At 32.5% G+C, this 21,561-nt stretch overlaps 1 protein-coding gene across 1 annotated transcript in view; it reads right to left on the bottom strand.

Annotated features, from left to right (window-relative positions):
* LOC148939195 (pH-sensitive chloride channel 2-like) overlaps positions 1-21,282 on the bottom strand; it is a 98,492-nt gene extending 77,210 nt beyond the window's left edge. The window contains exon 1 of the mRNA XM_089106742.1: positions 21,164-21,282. Coding sequence (XP_088962868.1) covers positions 21,164-21,234 — 71 coding nt within the window. The 5' untranslated portion in view covers positions 21,235-21,282. The remainder of the gene's footprint in view (positions 1-21,163) is intronic.
* Positions 21,283-21,561: the final 279 nt, after the last annotated feature.

Here is a 21,561-nt window from a genome sequence, read left to right as displayed (position 1 = left end):
TTATTTTGAATTTCTATCGTGAAATGCAAGAGATGGAATATTTCAGTAGTGACTTGTTGTGCTTTACCTTGTCACAGTTACATTCTCATGATTTTTCAAAGTTCATTTTGAATTTCTGTCGTGAAATGCAAGAGTTGAAATATTTCAGTAGTGACTTGTTGTGCTTTACCTTGTCACAGTTACAATCTCTTGATTTTTCGAAGTTAATTTTGAATTTCTATCGTGAAATGCAAGAGTTGGAATATTTCAGTAGTGTTTTGTTGTGCTTTACCTTGTCACAATTACATTCTGTTGATTTTCATAGTTCATTTTGAATTTCTTTCAATAGTGTTTTGTTGTGCTTTACCTTGTCACAGTTACATTCTCTTAATTTTTCAAAGTTCATCTTGAATTTCTGTCGTGAAATGCAAGAGTTGGAATATTTCAGTAGTGACTTGTTGTGCTTTACCTTGTCACAGTTATAATCTCTTGATTTTTCAAAGTTCATTTTGAATTTATTTCGTGAAACGCAAGAGTTGGAATATTTCAGTAGTGTTTTGTTGTGCATTACCTTGTCACAGTTACATTATGTTGATTTTCATAGTTAATTTTGAATTTATTTCATTTAAATGCCAGAGTTTTAATATTTCAGTAGTGTTTTGTTGTGCTAACTTTTCACAGTTACATTCTCTTGATTTTTAGAAGTTCATTTTGAATTTCTGTCGTGAAATTCAAGAGTTGGAATATTTCAGTAGTGTTTTGTTGTGCTTTACCTTGTCACAGTTACATTCTGTTGATTTTCATAGTTCATTTTGAATTTCTTTCATTGAAATGCAAGAGTTGGAATATTTCAGTAGTGTTTTGTTGTGCTTTACCTTGTCACAGTTACATTCTCTTAATTTTTCGAATTTCATTTTTAATTTCTGTCGTGAAATGCAAGAGTTGGAATATTTCAGTAGTGTTTTGTAGTGCTTTACCTTGTCACAGTTACATTCTGTTGATTTTCATAGTACATTTTGCATTTCTTTCATTGAAATGCAAGACTTGGAATATTTCAGTAGTGTTTTGTTGTGCTTTACCTTGTCACAGTTACATTCTCTTAATTTTTCAAAGTTCATTTTGAATTTCTTTCGTGAAATGCAAGAATTGGAATATTTCAGTAGTGTCTTGTCGTGGTTTACCTTGTCACAGCTACATTCTCATGATTTTTCAAAGTTCATCTTGAATTTCTGTCGTGAAATGCAAGAGTTGGAATATTTCAGTAGTGACTTGTTGTGCTTCACCTGGTCACTGTTACATTCTCTTGATTTTTCGAAGTTCTTTTTGAATTTCTTTCGTGAAATGCAAGAATTGGAATATTTGAGTAGTGTTTTGTTGTGCTTTACCTAGTCACAGTTGCATTCTGTTGATTTTCATGGTTCATTTTGAATTTCTTTCATTGAAATGCAAGAGTTGGAAAATTTCAATAGTGTTTTGTTGTGCTTTACCTTGTCACAGTTACATTCTCTTAATTTTTCAAAGTTCATTTTGAATTTTTTTCGTGAAATGCAAGAATTGGAATATTTCAGTAGTGTCATGTCGTGGTTTACCTTGTCACAGCTAGATTCTCATGATTTTCAAAAGTTCATTTTGAATTTCTGTCGTGAAATAAAAGAGTTGGAATATTTCAGTAGTGACTTGTTGTGCTTTACCTTGTCACCGTTACATTCTCTTGATTTTTCGAAGTTCATTTTGAATTTCTGTCGTGAAATGCAAGAGTCGGAATATTTCAGTAGTGTTTTGTTGTGCTTTACCTTTTCACAGTTAAATTCTTTTTATTTTCATAGTTCATTTTGTATTTATTTCTTTTAAATGAAAGAGTTGGAATATTTCAGTAGTGTTTTATTGTGCTTTACCTTGTCACAGTTACATTCTCTTAATTTTTCAAAGTTCATTTTGAATTTCTTTCGTGAAATGCAAGAATTGGAATATTTCAGTAGTGTCTTGTCGTGATTTACCTTGTCACAGCTACATTCTCATGATTTTTCAAAGTTCATCTTGAATTTCTGTCATGAAATTCAAGAGTTGGAATATTTCAGTAGTGACTTGTTGTGCTTTACCTTGTCACAATTACATTCTCTTGATTTTTAGAAGTTCATTTTGAATTTCTGTCGTGAAACGCAAGATTTTGAATATTTCAGTCGTGTTTTGTTGTGATTTACCTTGTCACAGTTACATTCTGTTGATTTTAATATTTCATTTTGAATTTCTTTCATTGAAATGCAAGAGTTGGAATATTTCAGTAGTGTTTTGTTGTGCTTTACCTTGTCACAGTTACATTCTCTTAATTTTTCAAAGTTCATTTTGAATTTCTTTCGTGAAAGGCAAGAATTTGAATATTTCAGTAGTGTCTTGTCGTGGTTTACCTTGTCACAGCTACATTCTCATGATTTTTCAAAGTTCATTTTGGATTTCTTTCGTTGAAATGCAAGAATTGGAATATTTCAGTAGTGATTTGTTGTGCTTTACCTTGTCACAGTTATATTATCTTGATTTTTCGAAGTTCATTTTGAATTTCTGTCGTGAAATGCAAGAGTTGGAATATTTCAGTAGCGTTTTGTTGTGCTTTACCTTTTCACGGTTACATTCTGTTGATTTTCATAGTTAATTTTGTATTTATTTCATTGAAATGCAAGAGTTGGAATATTTCAGTAGTTTTTTGTTGTGCTTTACCTTGTCACAGTTACATTCTCTTAATTTTTCAAAGTTCATTTTGATTTTCTTTCGTGAAATGCAATAATTGGAATATTTCAGTAGCGTCTTGTCGTGGTTTACCTTGTCACAGCTACATTCTCATGATTTTTCAAAGTTCATTTTGAATTTCTGTCGTGAAATGCAAGAGTTGGAATATTTCAGTAGTGACTTGTTGTGCTTTACCTTGTCACAGTTACATTCTCATGATTTTTTTAAGTTCATTTTGAATTTCTGTCGTTAAATGCAAGAGTTGGAATATTTCAGTAGTGACTTGTTGTGCCTTACCTTGTCACAGTTACATTCTCTTGATTTTTCGAAGTTCATTTTGAATTTCTATTGTGAAATGCAAGAGTTGGAATATTTCAGTAGTGTTTTGTTGTGCTTTACCTTGTCACAATTACATTCTGTTGATTTTCATAGTTCATTTTGAATTTCTTTCAATAGTGTTTTGTTGTGCTTTACCTTGTCACAGTTACATTCTCTTAATTTTTCAAAGTTCATCTTGAATTTCTGTCGTGAAATGCAAGAGTTGGAATATTTCAGTAGTTTTTTGTTGTGCTTTACCTTGTCACAGTTACATTCTCTTAATTTTTCAAAGTTCATTTTGATTTTCTTTCGTGAAATGCAATAATTGGAATATTTCAGTAGCGTCTTGTCGTGGTTTACCTTGTCACAGTTACATTCTCATGATTTTTCAAAGTTCATTTTGAATTTCTGTCGTGAAATGCAAGAGTTGGAATATTTCAGTAGTGACTTGTTGTGCTTTACCTTGTCACAGCTACATTCTCATGATTTTTCAAACTTCATTTTGAATTTCTGTCGTGAAATGCAACAGTTGGAATATTTCAGTAGTGACTTGCTGTGCTTTACCTTGTCACAGTTACATTCTCTTGATTTTTCGAAGTTCATTTTGAATTTCTATCGTGAAATGCAAGAGTTGGAATATTTCAGTAGTGTTTTGTTGTGCTTTACCTTGTCACAATTACATTCTGTTGATTTTCATAGTTCATTTTGAATTTCTTTCAATAGTGTTTTGTTGTGCTTTACCTTGTCACAGTTACATTCTCTTAATTTTTCAAAGTTCATCTTGAATTTCTGTCGTGAAATGCAAGAGTTGGAATATTTCAGTAGTGACTTGTTGTGCTTTACCTTGTCACAGTTACCTTCTCTTGATTTTTCGAAGTTCATTTTGAATTTCTATCGTGAAATGCAAGAGTTGGAATATTTCAGTAGTGTTTTGTTGTGCTTTACCTTGTCACAATTACATTCTGTTGATTTTCATAGTTCATTTTGAATTTCTTTCAATAGTGTTTTGTTGTGCTTTACCTTGTCACAGTTACATTCTCATTATTTTTCAAAGTTCATCTTGAATTTCTGTCGTGAAATGCAAGAGTTGGAATATTTCAGTAGTGACTTGTTGTGCTTTACCTTGTCACAGTTACATTCTCTTGATTTTTCAAAGTTCATTTTGAATTTCTGTCGTGAAATGCAATAGTTGGAATATTTCAGTAGTGTTTTGTTTTGCTTTACCTTGTCACAGTTACATTCTCTTGATTTTACTAGTTGATTTTGTATTTATTTCATTTTAATGCAAGAGTTGGAATATTTAAGTAGTGTTTTGTTGTTCTACCTTGTCACAGTTAAATTCTCTTGATTTTTCTAAGTTCATTTTTAATTTATGTCGTGAAATGCAAGAGTTGGAATATTTCAGTAGTGTTTTTTTGTGCTTTACCTTGTCACAGTTACATTCTGTTGATTTTCATAGTTCATTTTGAATTTCTTTCATTGAAATGCAAGAGTTGGAATATTTCAGTAGTGTTTTGTTGTGCTTTACCTTGTCACAGTTACAATCTCTTAATTTTTCTAAGATCATTTTGAATTTCTGTCGTGAAATGCAAGAGTTGGAATATTTCAGTAGTGTTTTGTTCTGCTTTACCTTGCCACAGTTACATTCTCTTGATTTTCATAGTTAATTTTGTATTTCTTTCATTGGAATGCAAGACTTGGAATATTTTAGTAGTGTTTTGTTGTGCTTTACCTTGTCACAGTTACATTCTCTTAATTTTTCAAAGTTCATTTTGAATTTCTTTCGTGAAATGCAAGAATTGGAATATTTCAGTAGTGTCTTGTCGTGGTTTACCTTGTCACAGCTACATTCTCATGATTTTTCAAAGTTCATCTTGAATTTCTGTCGTGAAATGCAAGAGTTGGAATATTTCAGTAGTGACTTGTTGTGCTTTACCTTGTCTCCTTGTTACATTCTCTTGATTTTTCGAAGTTCATTTTGAATTTCTGTCGTGAAATGCAAGAGTTGGAATATTTCAGTAGTGTTTTGTTGTGCTTTACCTAGTCACAGTTGCATTCTATTGATTTTGATGGTTCATTTTGAATTTCTTTCATTGAAATGCAAGAGTTGGAATATTTCAATAGTGTTTTGTTGTGCTTTACCTTGTCACAGTTACATTCTCTTGATTTTTCAAAGTTCATTTTGAATTTTTTTCGTGAAATGCAAGAATTGGAATATTTCAGTAGTGTCATGTCGTGGTTTACCTTGTCACAGCTAGATTCTCATGATTTTCCAAAGTTCATTTTGAATTTCTGTCGTGAAATAAAAGAGTTGGAATATTTCAGTAGTGACTTGTTGTGCTTTACCTTGTCACCTTTACATTCTCTTGATTTTTCGAAGTTCATTTTGAATTTCTGTCGTGAAATGCAAGAGTTGGAATATTTCAGTAGTGTTTTGTTGTGCTTTACCTTGTCACAGTTACATTCTTTTGATTTTCATAGTTCATTTTGAATTTCTTTCATTGAAATGCAAGAGTTGGAATATTTCAGTAGTGTTTTGTTGTGCTATACCTTGTCACAGTTACATTCTCTTAATTTTTCAAAGTTCATTTTGAATTTCTTTCGTGAAATGCAAGAATTGGAATATTTCAGTAGTGTCTTGTCGTGGTTTACCTTGTCACAGCTACATTCTCATGATTTTTCAAAGTTCATCTTGAATTTCTGTCATGAAATGCAAGAGTTGGAATATTTCAGTAGTGACTTGTTGTGCTTTACCTTGTCACAGTTACATTCTCTTGATTTTTCTAAGTTCATTTTTAATTTATGTCGTGAAATGCAAGAGTTGGAATATTTCAGTCGTGTTTTGTTGTGATTTACCTTGTCACAGTTACATTCTGTTGATTTTCATAGTTCATTTTGAATTTCTTTCATTGAAATGCAAGATTTGGAATATTTCAGTAGTGTTTTGTTGTGCTTTACCTTGTCACAGTTACATTATCTTGATTTTTCTAAGTTCATTTTGAATTTCTTTCGTGAAAGGCAAGAATTTGAATATTTCAGTAGTGTCTTGTCGTGGTTTACCTTGTCACAGCTACATTCTCATGATTTTTCAAAGTTCATTTTGGATTTCTTTCGTTGAAATGCAAGAAATGGAATATTTCAGTAGTGACTTGTTGTGCTTTACCTTGTCACAGTTACATTCTCTTGATTTTTCTAAGTTCATTTTGAATTTCTGTCGTGAAATGCAAGAGTTGGAATATTTCAGTAGAGTTTTTTTGTGCTTTACCTTGTCACAGATACATTCTGTTGATTTTAATAGTTAATTTTGAATTTATTTAATTGAAATGAAAGAGTTGGAATATTTCAGTAGTGTTTTGTTGTGCTTTACCTTGTCACAGTTACATTCTCTTAATTTTTCAAAGTTCATTTTGATTTTCTTTCGTGAAATGCAATAATTGGAATATTTCAGTAGCGTCTTGTCGTGGTTTACCTTGTCACAGTTACATTCTCATGATTTTTCAAAGTTCATTTTGAATTTCTGTCGTGAAATGCAAGAGTTGGAATATTTCAGTAGTGACTTGTTGTGCTTTACCTTGTCACAGCTACATTCTCATGATTTTTCAAACTTCATTTTGAATTTCTGTCGTGAAATGCAACAGTTGGAATATTTCAGTAGTGACTTGTTGTGCTTTACCTTGTCACAGTTACATTCTCTTGATTTTTCGAAGTTCATTTTGAATTTCTATCGTGAAATGCAAGAGTTGGAATATTTCAGTAGTGTTTTGTTGTGATTTACCTTGTCACAATTACATTCTGTTGATTTTCATAGTTCATTTTGAATTTCTTTCAATAGTGTTTTGTTGTGCTTTACCTTGTCACAGTTACATTCTCTTAATTTTTCAAAGTTCATATTGAATTTCTGTCGTGAAATGCAAGAGTTGGAATATTTCAGTAGTGACTTGTTGTGCTTTACCTTGTCACAGTTACATTCTCTTGATTTTTCGAAGTTCATTTTGAATTTCTGTCGTGAATTGCAAGAGTTGGAATATTACAGTAGTGTTTTGTTGTGCTTTACCTTGTCACAGTTACATTCTGTTGATTTTCATAGTTCATTTTGAATTTATTTCATTGAAATGCAAGAGTTGGAATATTTCAGTAGTGTTTTGTTGTGCTAACTTGTCACAGTTACATTCTCTTTATTTTTCGAAGTTCATTTTGAATTTCTGTCGTGAAATGCAAGAGTTGGAATATTTCAGTAGTGTTTTGTTGTGCTTTACCTTGTCACAGTTAAATTCTGTTGATTTTCATAGTTCATTTTTAATTTATTTCATTGAAATGCAAGAGTTGGAATATTTCAGTAGTGTTTTGTTGTGCTTTACCTTGTCACAGTTACATTCTCTTAATTTTTCAAAGTTCATTTTGAATTTTTTTCGTGAAATGCAAGAATTGGAATATTTCAGTAGTGTCAGGTCGTGGTTTACCTTGTCACAGCTACATTCTCATGATTTTTCAAAGTTCATTTTGAATTTTTTACGTGAAATGCAAGAGTTGGAATATTTCAGTAGTGACTTGTTGTACTTTACCTTGTCACAGTTACATTCTCTTGATTTTTCGAAGTTCATTTTGAATTTCCGTCGTGAAATGCAAGAGTTGGAATATTTCAGTAGTGTTTTGTTGTGCTTTACCTTGTCACAGTTACATTCTGTTGACTTTCATAGTTCATTTTGAATTTCTTTCATTGAAATGCAAGAGTTGGAATATTTCAGTAGTGTTTTGTTGTGCTTTACCTTGTCACAGTTACATTCTCTTAATTTTTCAAAGTTCATTTTGAATTTCTTTCGTGGAATGCAAGAATTGGAATATATCAGTAGTGTCTTGTCGTGGTTTACCTTGTCACAGCTACATTTTCATGATTTTTCAAAGTTCATCTTGAATTTCTGTCGTGAAATGCAAGAGTTGGAATATTTCAGTAGTGACTTGTTGTGCTTTACCTTGTCACAGTTATATTCTCTTGATTTTTCGAAGTTCATTTTGAATTTCTGTCGTGAAATGCAAGAGTTGGCATATTTCAGTAGTGTTTTGTTGTGCTTTACCTTGTCACAGTTATTTTCTGTTGATTTTCATAGTTAATTTTTAATTTATTTCATTGAAATGCAAGAGTTGGAATATTTCAGTAGTGTTTTGTTGTGCTTTACCTTGTCACAGTTACATTCTCTTAATTTTTCTAAGTTCATTTTGAATTTCTTTCGTGAAATGCAAGAATTGGAATATTTCAGTAGTGTCTTGTCCTGGTTTACCTTGTCACAGCTACATTCTCATGATTTTTCAAAGTTCATTTTGGATTTCTTTCGTTGAAATGCAAGAGTTGGAATATTTCAGTAGTGACTTGTTGTGCTTTACCTTGTCACAGTTACATTCCCTTGATTTTTCGAAGTTCATTTTGAATTTCTGTCGTGAAATGCAAGAGTTGTAATATTTCAGTAGGTTTTTGTTGTGCTTTACCTTGTCACAGTTACATTCTGTTGATTTTCATAGTTCATTTTGAATTTCTTTCATTGAAATGCAAGAGTTGGAATATTTCAGTAGTGTTTTGTTGTGCTTTACCTTGTCACAGTTACATTCTCTTAATTTTTAAAGTTCATTTTAAATTTCTTTAATGAAATGCAAGAATTGGAATATTTCAGTAGTGTCTTGTCGTGGTTTACCTTGTCACAGCTACATTCTCATGATTTTTCAAAGTTCATTTTGAATTTCTGTCATGAAATGTAAGAGTTGGAATATTTCAGTAGTGACTTGTTGTGCTTTACCTTGTCACAGTTACATTCTCTTGATTTTTCGAAGTTCATTTTGAATTTCTGTCGTGAAATGCAAGAGTTGGAATATTTCAGTAGTGTTTTGTTGTGCTTTACCTTGTCACAGTTACATTCTGTTGATTTTCATAGTTCATTTTGAATTTCTTTCATTGAAATGCAAGAGTTGGAATATTTCACTAGTGTTTTGTTGTGCTTTACCTTGTTAATTTTAGGTTAATTTAGACGAGGTTACGTGCGCGCACGTAACCTCGTCTAAATTAACCTTAAAAAATGAAATAAAGCTATGTCGACTTTGCATATTTTATTCAACATATCCGACAATTGATGGAGAAAAAGCATAGAGTTTGTTACTTACTTACTTACATTTTTTCCATAATTTCTTGAATAAAATTTCTGTATTGTGCATCCAAATGGTGAATTCAAGAAAGAGTTTGTTGCTTACTTGCAATTTTTTCATAATTTTTGGAATAAAGTATCTGTATTGTGTATCCAAGGTTTAAGTTTTGATGTTGCTCCTTACTTTCAGTTGAAGAAACGATATTCCAATTCTTGCATTTCACGAAAGAAATTCAAAATGAACTTTGAAAAATTAAGAGAATGTAACTGTGACAAGGTAAAGCACAACAAAACACTACTGAAATATTCCAAATCTTGCATTTCAATGAAAGAAATTAAAAAAGAACAATTAAAATCAAGAGAATTTAACTGTGACAATGTAAAGCACAAAAACACACTACTGAAATATTCCAACTCTTGCATTTCACGACAGAAATTAAAAATTAACTTCGAAAAATCAAGAGAATGTAACTGTGACAAGGTAAAGCACAACAAGACACTACTGAAATATTCCAATTCTTGCATTTCACGACACAAATTCAAAATGAACTTTGAAAAATCATGAGAATGTAGCTGTGACAAGGTAAACCACGACAAGACACTACTGAAATATTCCAATTCTTGCATTTCACGAAAGATATTCAAAATGAACTTTGAAAAATTAAGAGAATGTAACTGTGACAAGGTAAAGCACAACAAAACACTACTAAAATATTCCAACTCTTGCTTTTCAATGAAAGAAATTCAAAATGAACTATGAAAATCAACAGAATGTAACTGTGACAAGGTAAAGCACAACAAGTCACTACTGAAATATTCCAACTCTTGCATTTCAACGAAAGAAATCCAAAATGAACTTTGAAAAATCCTGAGAATGTAGCTGTGACAAGGTAAACCACGACAAGACACTACTGAAAAATTCCAATTCTTGCATTTCACGAAAGAAATTCAAAATGAACTTTGAAAAATTAAGACAATGTAACTGTGACAAGGTAAAGCACAACAAGTCACTACTGAAATATTCCAACTCTTGCATTTCACGACAGAAATTCAAGATGAACTTTGAAAAATCATGAGAATGTAGCTGTGACAAGGTAAACCACGATAAGACACTACTGAAATTTTCCAATTCTTGCATTTCACGAAAGAAATTCAAAATGAACTTTGAAAAATTAAGAGAATGTAACTGTGACAAGGTAAAGCACAACAAAACACTACTGAAATATTCCAACTCTTGCATTTCAATGAAAGAAATTCAAAATGAACTTTGAAAAATCAAGAGAATGTAACTGTGACAAGGTAAAGCACAACAAAACACTACTGAAATATTCCAACTCTTGCATTTCACGACAGAAATTCAAAATGAACTTCAAAAAATCAAGAGAATGTAACTGTGACAAGGTAAAGCACAACAAGTCACTACTGAAATATTCCAACTCTTGCATTTCACGACAGAAATTCAAAATGAACTTTGAAAAATCATGAGAATGTAGCTGTGACAAGGTAAACCATGACATGACACTACTGAAATATTCCAATTCTTGCATTTCACGAAAGAAATTCAAAATGAACTTTGAAAAATTAAGAGAATGTAACTGTGACAAGGTAAAGCACAACAAAACACTACTGAAATATTCCAACTCTTACATTTCAATGAAAGAAATTCAAAATGAACTATGAAAATCAACAGAGTGTAACTGTGACAAGGTAAAGCACAACAAAACTAAACTGAAATATTCCAACTCTTGCATTTCACGACAGAAATTCAAAATGAACTTCGAAAAATCACGAGAATGTAATTGTGACAAGGTAGGGCACAACAAGTCACTACTGAAATATTCCAACTCTTGCATTTCACGACAGAAATTCAAGATGAACTTTGAAAAATCATGAAAATGTAGCTGTGACAAGGTAAACCACGACAAGACACTACTGAAATATTCCAATTCTTGCATTTCACGAAAGAAATTCAAAATGAACTTTGAAAAATTAGGAGAATGTAACTGTGACAAGGTAAAGCACAACAAAACACTACTGAAATATTCCAACTCTTGCATTTCAATGAAAGAAATTCAAAATGAACTAGGAAGATCAACAGAATGTAACTGTGACAAGGTAAAGCACAACAAAACACTGCTGAAATATTCCAACTCTTACATTTCACGATAGAAATTCAAAATGAACTTCGAAAAATCAAGAGAATGTAACTGTGACAAGGTAAGGCACAGCAAGTCACTACTGAAATATTCTAACTCTTGCATTTCAAGACAGCAATTCAAAATGAACTTTAAAAAATAATGAGAATGTAGCTGTGACAAGGTAAAGCACAACAAGTCACTACTGAAATATTCCAACTCTTGCATTTCACGATAGAAATTCAAAATGAACTTTGAAAAATCATGAGAATGTAACTGTGACAAGGTAAACCACGACAAGACACTACTGAAATATTCCAATTCTTGCATTTCACGAAAGAAATTCAAAATGGACTTTGAAAAATTAAGAGAATGTAACTGTGACAAGGTAAAGCACAACAAAAAACTACTGAAATATTCCAACTCTTGCATTTCAATGAAAGAAATTCAAAATGAACTATGAAAATCAACAGAATGTAACTGTGACAAGGTAAAGCACAACAACACTCTACATAAATATTCCAACTCTTGCATTTCACGACAGAAATTCAAAATGAACTTGGAAAAATCAAGAGAATGTAACTGTGACAAGGTAAAGCACATCAAGTCACTACTGAAATATTCCAACTCTTTCATTTCAATGAAAGAAATCCAAAATTAACTTTGAAAAATCATGAGAATTTAGCTTTGACAAGATAAACCACAACAAGACGCTACTGAAATATTCCAATTCTTGCACTTCACGACAGAAATTCAAAATGAACTTTGAAAAATTAAGAGAATGTAATTGTGACAAGGTAAAGCACAAAAGAACACTACTGAAATATTCCAACTCTTGCATTTCAATGAAAGAAATTCAAAATGAAATATGAAAATCAACAGAATGTAACTGTGACAAGGTAAAGCACAACAAAACACTACTGAAATATTCCAACTCTTGCATTTCACGACAGATATTCAAAATGAACTTTGAAAAATTAAGAGAATGTAACTGTGACAAGGTAAAGCACAACAAGTCACTACTGAAATATTCCAACTCTTGCATTTCACGACAGAAATTCAAGATGAACTTTGAAAAATCATGAGAATGTAGCTGTGACAAGGTAAACCACGACAAGACACTACTGAAATATTACAATTCTTGCATTTCACGAAAGAAATTCAAAATGAACTTTGAAAAATTAAGAGAATGTAACTGTGACAAGGTAAAGCACAACAAAACACTACTGACATATTCCAACTCTAGCATTTCAATGAAAGAAATTCAAAATGAGCTTCGAAAAATCAACAGAATGTAACTGTGACAAGGTAAAGCACAACAAAACACTACTGAAATATTACAATTCTTGCATTTCACTACAGAAATTCAAAATGAACTTCGAAAAATCAAGAGAATGTAACTGTGACAAGGTAAAGCACAACAAGTCACTACTGAAATATTCCAACTCTTGCATTTCACGACAGAAATTCAAAATGAACTTTGAAAAATCATGAGAATGTAGCTGTGACAAGGTAAACCACGACAAGACACTACTGAAATATTCCAATTCTTGCATTTCAAGAAAGAAATTCAAAATGAACTTTGAAAAATTAAGAGAATGCAACTGTGACAAGGTAAAGCACAACAAAACACTACTGAAATATTCCAACTCTTGCATTTCACGACAGAAATTCAAAATGAACTTCGAAAAATCAAGAGAATGTAACTGTGACAAGGTAAAGCACAACAAGTCACTACTGAAATATTCCAACTCTTGTATTTCACGACAGAAATTCAAGATGAACTTTGAAAAATCATGAGAATGTAGCTGTGACAAGGTAAACCACGACAAGACACTACTGAAATATTCCAAATTTTGCATTTCACGAAAGAAATTCAAAATGAACTTTGAAAAATTAAGAGAATGTAACTGTGACAAGGTAAATCACAACAAAACACTACTGAAATATTCCAAATCTTGCATTTCAATGAAAGAAATACAAAAAGAACTATGAAAGTCAACAGAATGTAACTGTGACAAGTTAAAGCACAACAATACACTACTGAAATATTCCAACTCTTGCATTTAACGAAATAAATTCAAAATAAACTTCGAAAAATCAAGAGAATGTAACTGTGACGAGGTAAAAAACAACAATTCACTAGTGAAATATTCCAACTCTTGCATTTCACGACCGAAATTCAAAATGAACTTTGAAAAATCATGAGAATATAGCTGTGACAAGGTAAACCACGACAAGACACTACTGAAATATTCCAATTCTTGCATTTCACGAAAGAAATTCAAAATAAACTTTGAAAAATTAAGAGAATGTAACTGTGACAAGGTAAAGCACAACAAAACGCTACTGAAATATTCCAACTCTTGCATTTCAATGAAAGAAATTCAAAATGAACTATGAAAATCAACAGAATGTAACTGGGACAAGGTAAAGCACAACAAAACACTACTGAAATATTCCAACTCTTGCATTTCACGACAGAAATTCAAAATGAACTTCGAAAAATCAAGAGAATGTAACTGTGACAATGTACAGCACAACAAGTCACTACTGAAATATTCCAACTCTTGCGTTTCAATGAAAGAAATCCCAAATGAACTTTCATAAATCATGAGACTGTAGCTGTGACAAGGTAAACCACGGCAAGACACTACTGAAATATTCCAATTCTTGCATTTCGCGAAAGAAATTCAAAATGAACTTGGAAAAATTAAGAGAATGTAACTGTGACAAGGAAAAGCACAACAAAACACTACTGAAATATTCCAACTCTTGCATTACAATGAAATAAATTCAAAATGAACTATGAAAATCAACAGAATGTAACTGTGACAAGGTAATGCACAACAAAGCACTACTGAAATATTCCAACTCTTGCATTTTACGACAGAAATTCAAAATGAACTTCGAAAAATCAAGAGAATGTAACTGTGACAAGGTAAAGCACAACAAGTCACTACTGAAATATTCCAACTCTTGCATTTCACGAAAGAAATTCAAAATGAACTTTGAAAAATTAAGAGAATGTAACTATGACAAGGTAAAGCACAACAAAACACTACTGAAATATTCCAACTCTTGCATTTCAATGAAAGAAATTCAAAATGAACTATGAAAATCAAAAGAATGTAACTGTGACAAGGTAAAGCACAATAAAACACAACTGAAATATTCCAACTCTTGCATTTCACGACAGAAATTCAAAATGAACTTCAAAAAAACACATTCTAAAATCATCTTTTAAAATGTCTCTAAATGTTTCGCCGAAATGTCCAAAACGGTTTCGTCCAAATAATGTTTTTGATAATACTGCGTTGTCACATTTTAAATTATTAAGAATCCTTTTTCCTGTGTTAATATCTCTCTTCATCTAAGATAAAAACATCCGGTTATTTGAAACCCACTTTGTAACGAGCGATTAACATTCAAATTATACCTGTCAGATTAATATTCAACCTTCCCGATGGCTTATTTTGATAAAGGATTAAATACTCACAAAGCTAAGTGCAAAAACATATCCCAGTTTAAGAACGTTTGTTCAACCATCAACTGTGAAATAGTGATTTGTTTATATAGAGTTTGTTTAAAGAAATAATGGATTTTTGCATTAGAAAACATCTTGCTTAAAAGAGAAATTACAGGTAAGGTTTTATAAATCTATAGAAAAGTATGATAAGCTATTTGCTACTTCTCTGTTATAACCACTCTTTTATATACTGCTAATTTGGTTAATGGTAATGAAAGAAAATGAAATAGGATTATTATAGAATAGTTTAGAATCAAATTTAAGTTTTACTCATCAAAAGTTAAGCGCTTGAGAAAATTTGCCTTATTTTTGAAAATACGGAAAGAAAAAAAATTATATACATTTACAAATTCTGACTGCACAAGCTCCTAGAATAGCATGGGAGGGAACATAAGCCCTTAAAATAGCATTGGAGAGAATTTAATCCCTTGTAATACCATATGAATGAACATAAGCTCCTAGAGTAGCATGGGATGGAACATAGAAATGAAATGAACGGAACATAATACCTTAAAATAGCATGGGAGGGAACATAAGCCCTTAAAATAGCATGAGAGGAAACATAGAATAGCATGGAAGGGAACATAAGCCCTTAAAATAGCATGGGAGGGAACATAAGCCTTGTAATAGCATAGGAAGGAACATAAGCTCCTAGAATAGCATGGGAGGGAACATAAGCCCTTAAAATAGCATGGGAGGGAACATATGCCCTTGTAATAGCATAGGAAGGAACATAAGCTCCTAGAATAGCATGGGAGGGAACATAATCCATCCAAATCCATAAGTACATGCTCTGGAAAGGTACCAAGGAACATGAGGCAAGCAAATAACACAGGAAGGAACATAAGGCCCCAAATGACATAGGAAGGTACGTAAAGGCCCCAAATAGCATAGGAAGGAACGTAAAGGCCCTAAATGACATAGGAAGGAACATAAAGGCTCAGAATCCAGACGACGCATACTACTCTTAGGAACTTTGGCGTGAAGGAGAGGTATTGAGCCCCCTCCCCTCTATAAGGAGTAATTTCTGTTCGTTTTAAGTTTTAATATTGCTCCTCACTTTCAGCAGGAAAATGTTTTTTTTTTTTATTTAATCTAGCGTTAAGAGTGGGACTGAGGCCTTTCGAAATTTTCAAACTAAAGGCTTTACTGATTAAAGTAAATCCAAATCAAAAATGTTAATAAATTGTCAAAAAAAAATTAGAACACAAATTGTCAAAAAAACCCTACCGTTATCGAGGCGTTCGAAAAAAATATTTAAAGAAATAGTAATAAAACTTGTATTACATTCCTCCTCTAATCAATCATTCGTTCTAGAAGTATTGGTGTAAAAAAGTCAGACTTGGCGTAAAGAGTATGGTAGAAGAAGTGGCAGCTTCCCTCATATACGGGATAATTTCGGTTCGTTTCTAGGGATAAGTGAAGGTAAGGGTATATGGTAAGTGAAGTAACTTGGAATAACTGAGGTTAAAAATGTGATGTTGGGTAACGAGAAGATTGATCAAGTGTGCAATTTCATTTACCTAGGTAGTTTTAGTAATAAAGATGGTGGGTTCAGGGAAGTTACAAAAAATAGAATAGCCAAGGCCAAGAGCGTTTTTTCATAGTTGAAGAAAGCTTGGAAGAAAAGGGGGATAAGTCTGAGAATTAAGATTAGAATATTGGAAGCCACGGGGATGACAGTGGTCAAGTATATTCCTGAAGCGTAGGCGCTCCAGAAAACGGGAAGAAAAGTTGCTAGATATTTTCCAAACAACTCCATACTTGTTTTGAACAGTCTCTCCAGACTCCATTTGTACAACATATAAATGGCATCTTTTAATATACACTGAACATATTTCTGTGTTAATAAATATCAATCATGCTTCTAGCACAAATAATACATGCTCAGTCAAAATATATTACTCTAACAGAGAGAGGATAGTCCCAGCAAAAGTCTTGACGGGGGTATGTAGGGTATAAAAAAGCTGTCCAGAAAGGGAAACCCTGCTCGTGGTGTCCCATAGGGGTGTCAGAGTAGAATTTTTATGGGTTTATCTAACCAAAACCTTGACATAAACGGATAATTATTCTGGGTTTGATTTGTCTTGTTAACCATTTTTGGCTGAATAGCCTCTCCCTAGCCATGATATTTATAACTGGTGTCCTCACCAGTGTTGCCACCCCTAGTGATTTATCACTATTTTTAGTGATTTTTTATATTGCCAAAACAAAAAAATCGCTAAATTTGGACAAAAATCACTAGATTATTGATGAAAATCACTAAATAAACCAGCAAATCACTAAAATCTAGTGATTTTTGTCATTGGTTGGCAACCCTGTTCTTCACCATTGTAGTATCATATTTATCAGCATGAATATATAATAATCCAGAGGTATTAGCCTTGAGATAGCTTGTGTAGGTTGCCAACTCATGTTGATAATAGAGCATTGAATACTGTGGAAATTCTGTAGGCTAGTGATAAAGATCGGCCTAGTCTGCACAAAGCCTCTATTAATCTAGATGTCCAGAGAATCTCTTCCTATCCGGTTCCAAGCCGTCCTAACCTCTTTATATAGGCTCAAGAAGAAGTTACTAGTCCTTTACCTGCACTGGGAAGACTCATTGCTTTTTTGAAGCCATAATAATTCCAATGATTTAAACAATGTAAAAATCACTACATCGAATGCCAAGTCGTTAAAGACAAATGTCATTTGACAATTTGACTGACCAATATGGACACAAGACTCGTGTTTCAAGTCTGATTGGTAGTATAAAATCTCAAAAACTGTTAAAAATTTATTTTTAAAAAAATAGCAAATTATTACAAACAACAGGATAGGTCACTTAATATTAAAGTCACCTGGGTATAGAATATATTTCTCAATTGGACAACAAATAAATACCTCTCCCATTTAATCAGCCTTAAACAGGCATCTAGTACCGCTTTGAGTCAAAAATGTTGAAGACAAACTTTGAAATTAGTTATGTATATTACCGTTTTAATTGTCTCAATTTGGGGCTGGACACAAGTTTAGAGTTTACCACGAAGCTGGAAACGACAAAATGCGCGTCACTAACCCAAAATAGGATTCTTTTGTCTTATAGCCACCACACTCAAGATCTTGTTTTGCGAACATGAGACAATAACAGGTTTTCACGGGTCTTTACACCAGACAATATTAGCTTCGGCTTGATGGGAAACTACATTGCAGCTATATTTTAATTAAATATTTAGTTGCTATTTTGGTTAGGTTAGGTTAGTTTAGTTTAAATATTTAATATAATGCGGTCTGGACGGCCCCCATCCCATAATTCTTTGTTGTAGTTTTCATACTTTGTTGATAAAGTATCATAATTTCTTCATATTTTTTTTTATTTCATTACCATTAACCAAACTTAACTTCTCGACCTTATTCGAGTGTGGTGACCATAAGACACAAGTACCGAAAATTCGTATCGTGTTAAATTAGATATGCTTCTTGACTACTTATATCCTTGCGTCAGTTCTGCAATGTGTTGCCACAGCTGGGCTCGAACTCTGTGCTTAAACCCACTGTGCCACCACAAGACTCAGGCAAAACATTTAATATAGGTTTAGCCTCTTTGGTAAGTTGTACGTACCAATAATGGATATCGTTATTTCCTGTGAAAATATCACCTAGATCATGATGCTTCAAAATATTATTTAGTGACTAATGTGACACTAAATGTGTCACTAATGTGTCACTAAAATATTATTTAGTGACAAAATATTATAGAGTGACTAATGGCCCAAAATGTGTGACTATTTCACTGCGTTCTTTCAACACCTATAATGTTCAAATTTTTTTAACAATAATAAGTGTATGGATTTCTATGGAAATATGTCTAATAGCCACCCCACTCAAGAAGTGAAGATAGGTTAATCCTAATGAAATATAACCTTCATATAACCTTTAGTTTATATAATAATATAAATTGGGCTGTATATTTGCATATTAGGGGTGGGGGGACGGTAAAGTAACCAACACCCCCCCCCCCTAATATCCAAATATATAACCCAAATTATACAAGTCCAATGTATTGTACAATCCGTAACATGTTTCTATAGCTATGAAACCGCTTTTAAAGATAAGCGTAATTCTCAGATGATGAACTTGAGAACCGTTTTATGCTATCAGCGAATTCAGAATACGATCTCATTTTTTCATCATTTACAAATTTACGAATCGAGATAATGCCAAAATATGTACTTTTGTATACTTGAATGGTTTAAAAAAAAGAACAAATCCTTTATCCAAATCAAAATCCTTGGTACGCTCAGCGTGTTTTTTGTTTTTAATGTTTGAATAAAACCTCTAATTCGATTTTCATTATTTTGTTTTTTGTATACTTTTAATTCAAATTAGTCTTATTATTCAGATTGGTAGGACCCAGAAAAAGTGTCTTCAAAAAAAATCTTTTCTTGTTTCTTTCTTGTTCTTAAATTATGTGCGCATCTTTACTATTCTTGCCGATTTTAATGTTGAAGCACCCGTGCCCAACACGCGTGGGACACGCGGTGTAAAAACACTCGAAATTTTCACTGAACTGGTCACGGGGATTACGAAAACGATTTTTTGTACTATCAAACCTGGCGTTTGAACACTGGCTTCCTGGAATGAGCACACATCACTACACTCTTCAGTAGCATAATGTTACACATATCTGCTCATCGGGCAGGGTGTGAATTCCCTCACTGCTAATTCATCCGACCACAAAATATAATTTAATTTTAACAAAATGTAGTAATTTAATAAATTGAATGCTTAATAGCGTCAATGTAAAACAAACAACAATCATCCCCAGATAAAAACCAATTTAAAAAATGTTTTTTTCTGGTTTTTGCAAAATAAAAAAAATGGGATATCAAAAACAGGAATCAAAGCTAATTTTGGTTGACAGTTTCTTTGTTAAACAGGGTTGCGGAAAATTCATTTTGCTTGACAGTCCGAGTGAGAAAATTTGTTTCGCAATTAATACAGAAGAATCAAACAATAAGATAAGATTTATTTATAATTAATCCAAAGGTTTATAAAAACTATGATAATCCAATTATTGTATATAAATTTGGTTGTTAATCTTGCATAGATACACTTTTTCTAAGATTCCCATCTCCTGATTGAAATTTCAAGATCTTGGAAAAAATTTCTAGGAGCTGTGATCCTTTTTACTTTTTCGCTGTTATAACTGGGGACACAGTTTGGGGGAGAGAAGGGATTCTTTTTCTTACCCTTCTGACTGACCGTGTTTCAAGAAAATAAGCTGTACGAAAAATTTAGCTCAATTCCGCTTTCTAGAGCTATAATGAGAGAATGTTTGAAATGGCTAGAACACGTTTTGTGTATGAAGGACGAGACATAGCTATAACTCGTCCTTTTCGGCCAACCATCTTGGGCCAAAGGAAAGTAGGTCGTCCTCGAATGGGTTGGGAGGGGTTTATAAGATAGGAATCCAAGGAAATAGAAACTTCTTGGGCGGTATAAAGAGTGAAGCTTTAAATACACTCGGGATACAGGAGGAGCATGCGTAGGTGTGTTGGCCTCAGGAGGCTTGGTGCAGCAGTAGGTTGTTAGTGGTAGCAATAGTAGCGCGTAGGAAATAGAATAGCAAAAGAATAAATTTTTTTCACGTATCTTAGTAGTCTGCATGAGTGCAAAAGAATCCGAACAAAATAAAAAATTAGAGTATCCAATATGACCTTGATTAATGTCCCTCTAACATTGATCAGGGCATGGAAGCATGGCCATAAAAGAAAGATATGCTTAATTAATTGGATACATTATTTAGTGAAAATTTTAACAATTAATGTAAATTTTTAGTTTTATGAGCACAGCCCTATTTTTTTTTTATTTAATGAAATTCACAGAATGTGGTGAAAAAGGCTTGACACAGCGGATGTGATAGATGAGATAGAGAAACACCTAAGCTTCTTTAGCTCTTCTCCGTTGGGGGCCAAGGTAGGGATTAAGGAGGGGTACCTTCCAGAGTAGATATCTTAGGCAACTTATTACTAGATGAAATTAGTAGTAGAGATAAAAAAGGTCTGCTAAAGAAACGGAACGCATAAATAGTAAGGCTTAAAATTTCTTTCTTTGTCTGCAGTTCTTGTAATTTGAGGACCTATATCAGTCAAGAACACCTCCGTTTATTTTGAAGGGGCCAGAAATATATGGGACAATAACACAGATTCCAAAAATAAAACATGAAAAATAGGGGAATCCTATAGAAAATATAGGTAAGTATTCAAAACATAATACAATTCTTGAGGTTTTGGGTGAGATACCGGCTGGAAGACCCCCCGCGCTCTTAGTCTGTTGTTATCCCTTTTCTTGTAAGGGGAATGGCGTACCTTACAGTATCCAAGGATGTGAATAAGATCCAAAATGCCAAAAGGAATGATTTCATAGTAAACTTAAACATTTTTCATCATCCAAAGTCCCATTAGGGATATAAAATTAAAAGCTAACTGACTTCTTTAAGGTTACAGCGTCATTCGATAGTATATTTAAAAATTCAATCCACGTCGATTTGGCTAATTTAAGAGAAAATCTAAATTACAACACAATTTTATGGAATCAGTGCCTAAAATATTGATGAATTTAGTATTAGTCGCAGGATTTTTGATCGTTGGCGTCCCTGACGAAATTTTTTTTCACTACACCTTGTAAGTAATTTTCATTTAAGGGGTTCCTCAGTCAATTACTTTCCTTATACTAAAGACAGGGTTACAAGCAAGCATATAAAAAG

The sequence above is a fragment of the Artemia sp. Qi Xiang Cuo genome, chromosome 21, assembly GCF_049724085.1.
Source record: "Artemia sp. Qi Xiang Cuo chromosome 21, ASM4972408v1, whole genome shotgun sequence".
Classification (NCBI taxonomy): Eukaryota; Metazoa; Arthropoda; class Branchiopoda; order Anostraca; family Artemiidae; genus Artemia; species Artemia sp. Qi Xiang Cuo.
This window is presented reverse-complemented; position numbering and strand designations above follow the sequence as displayed.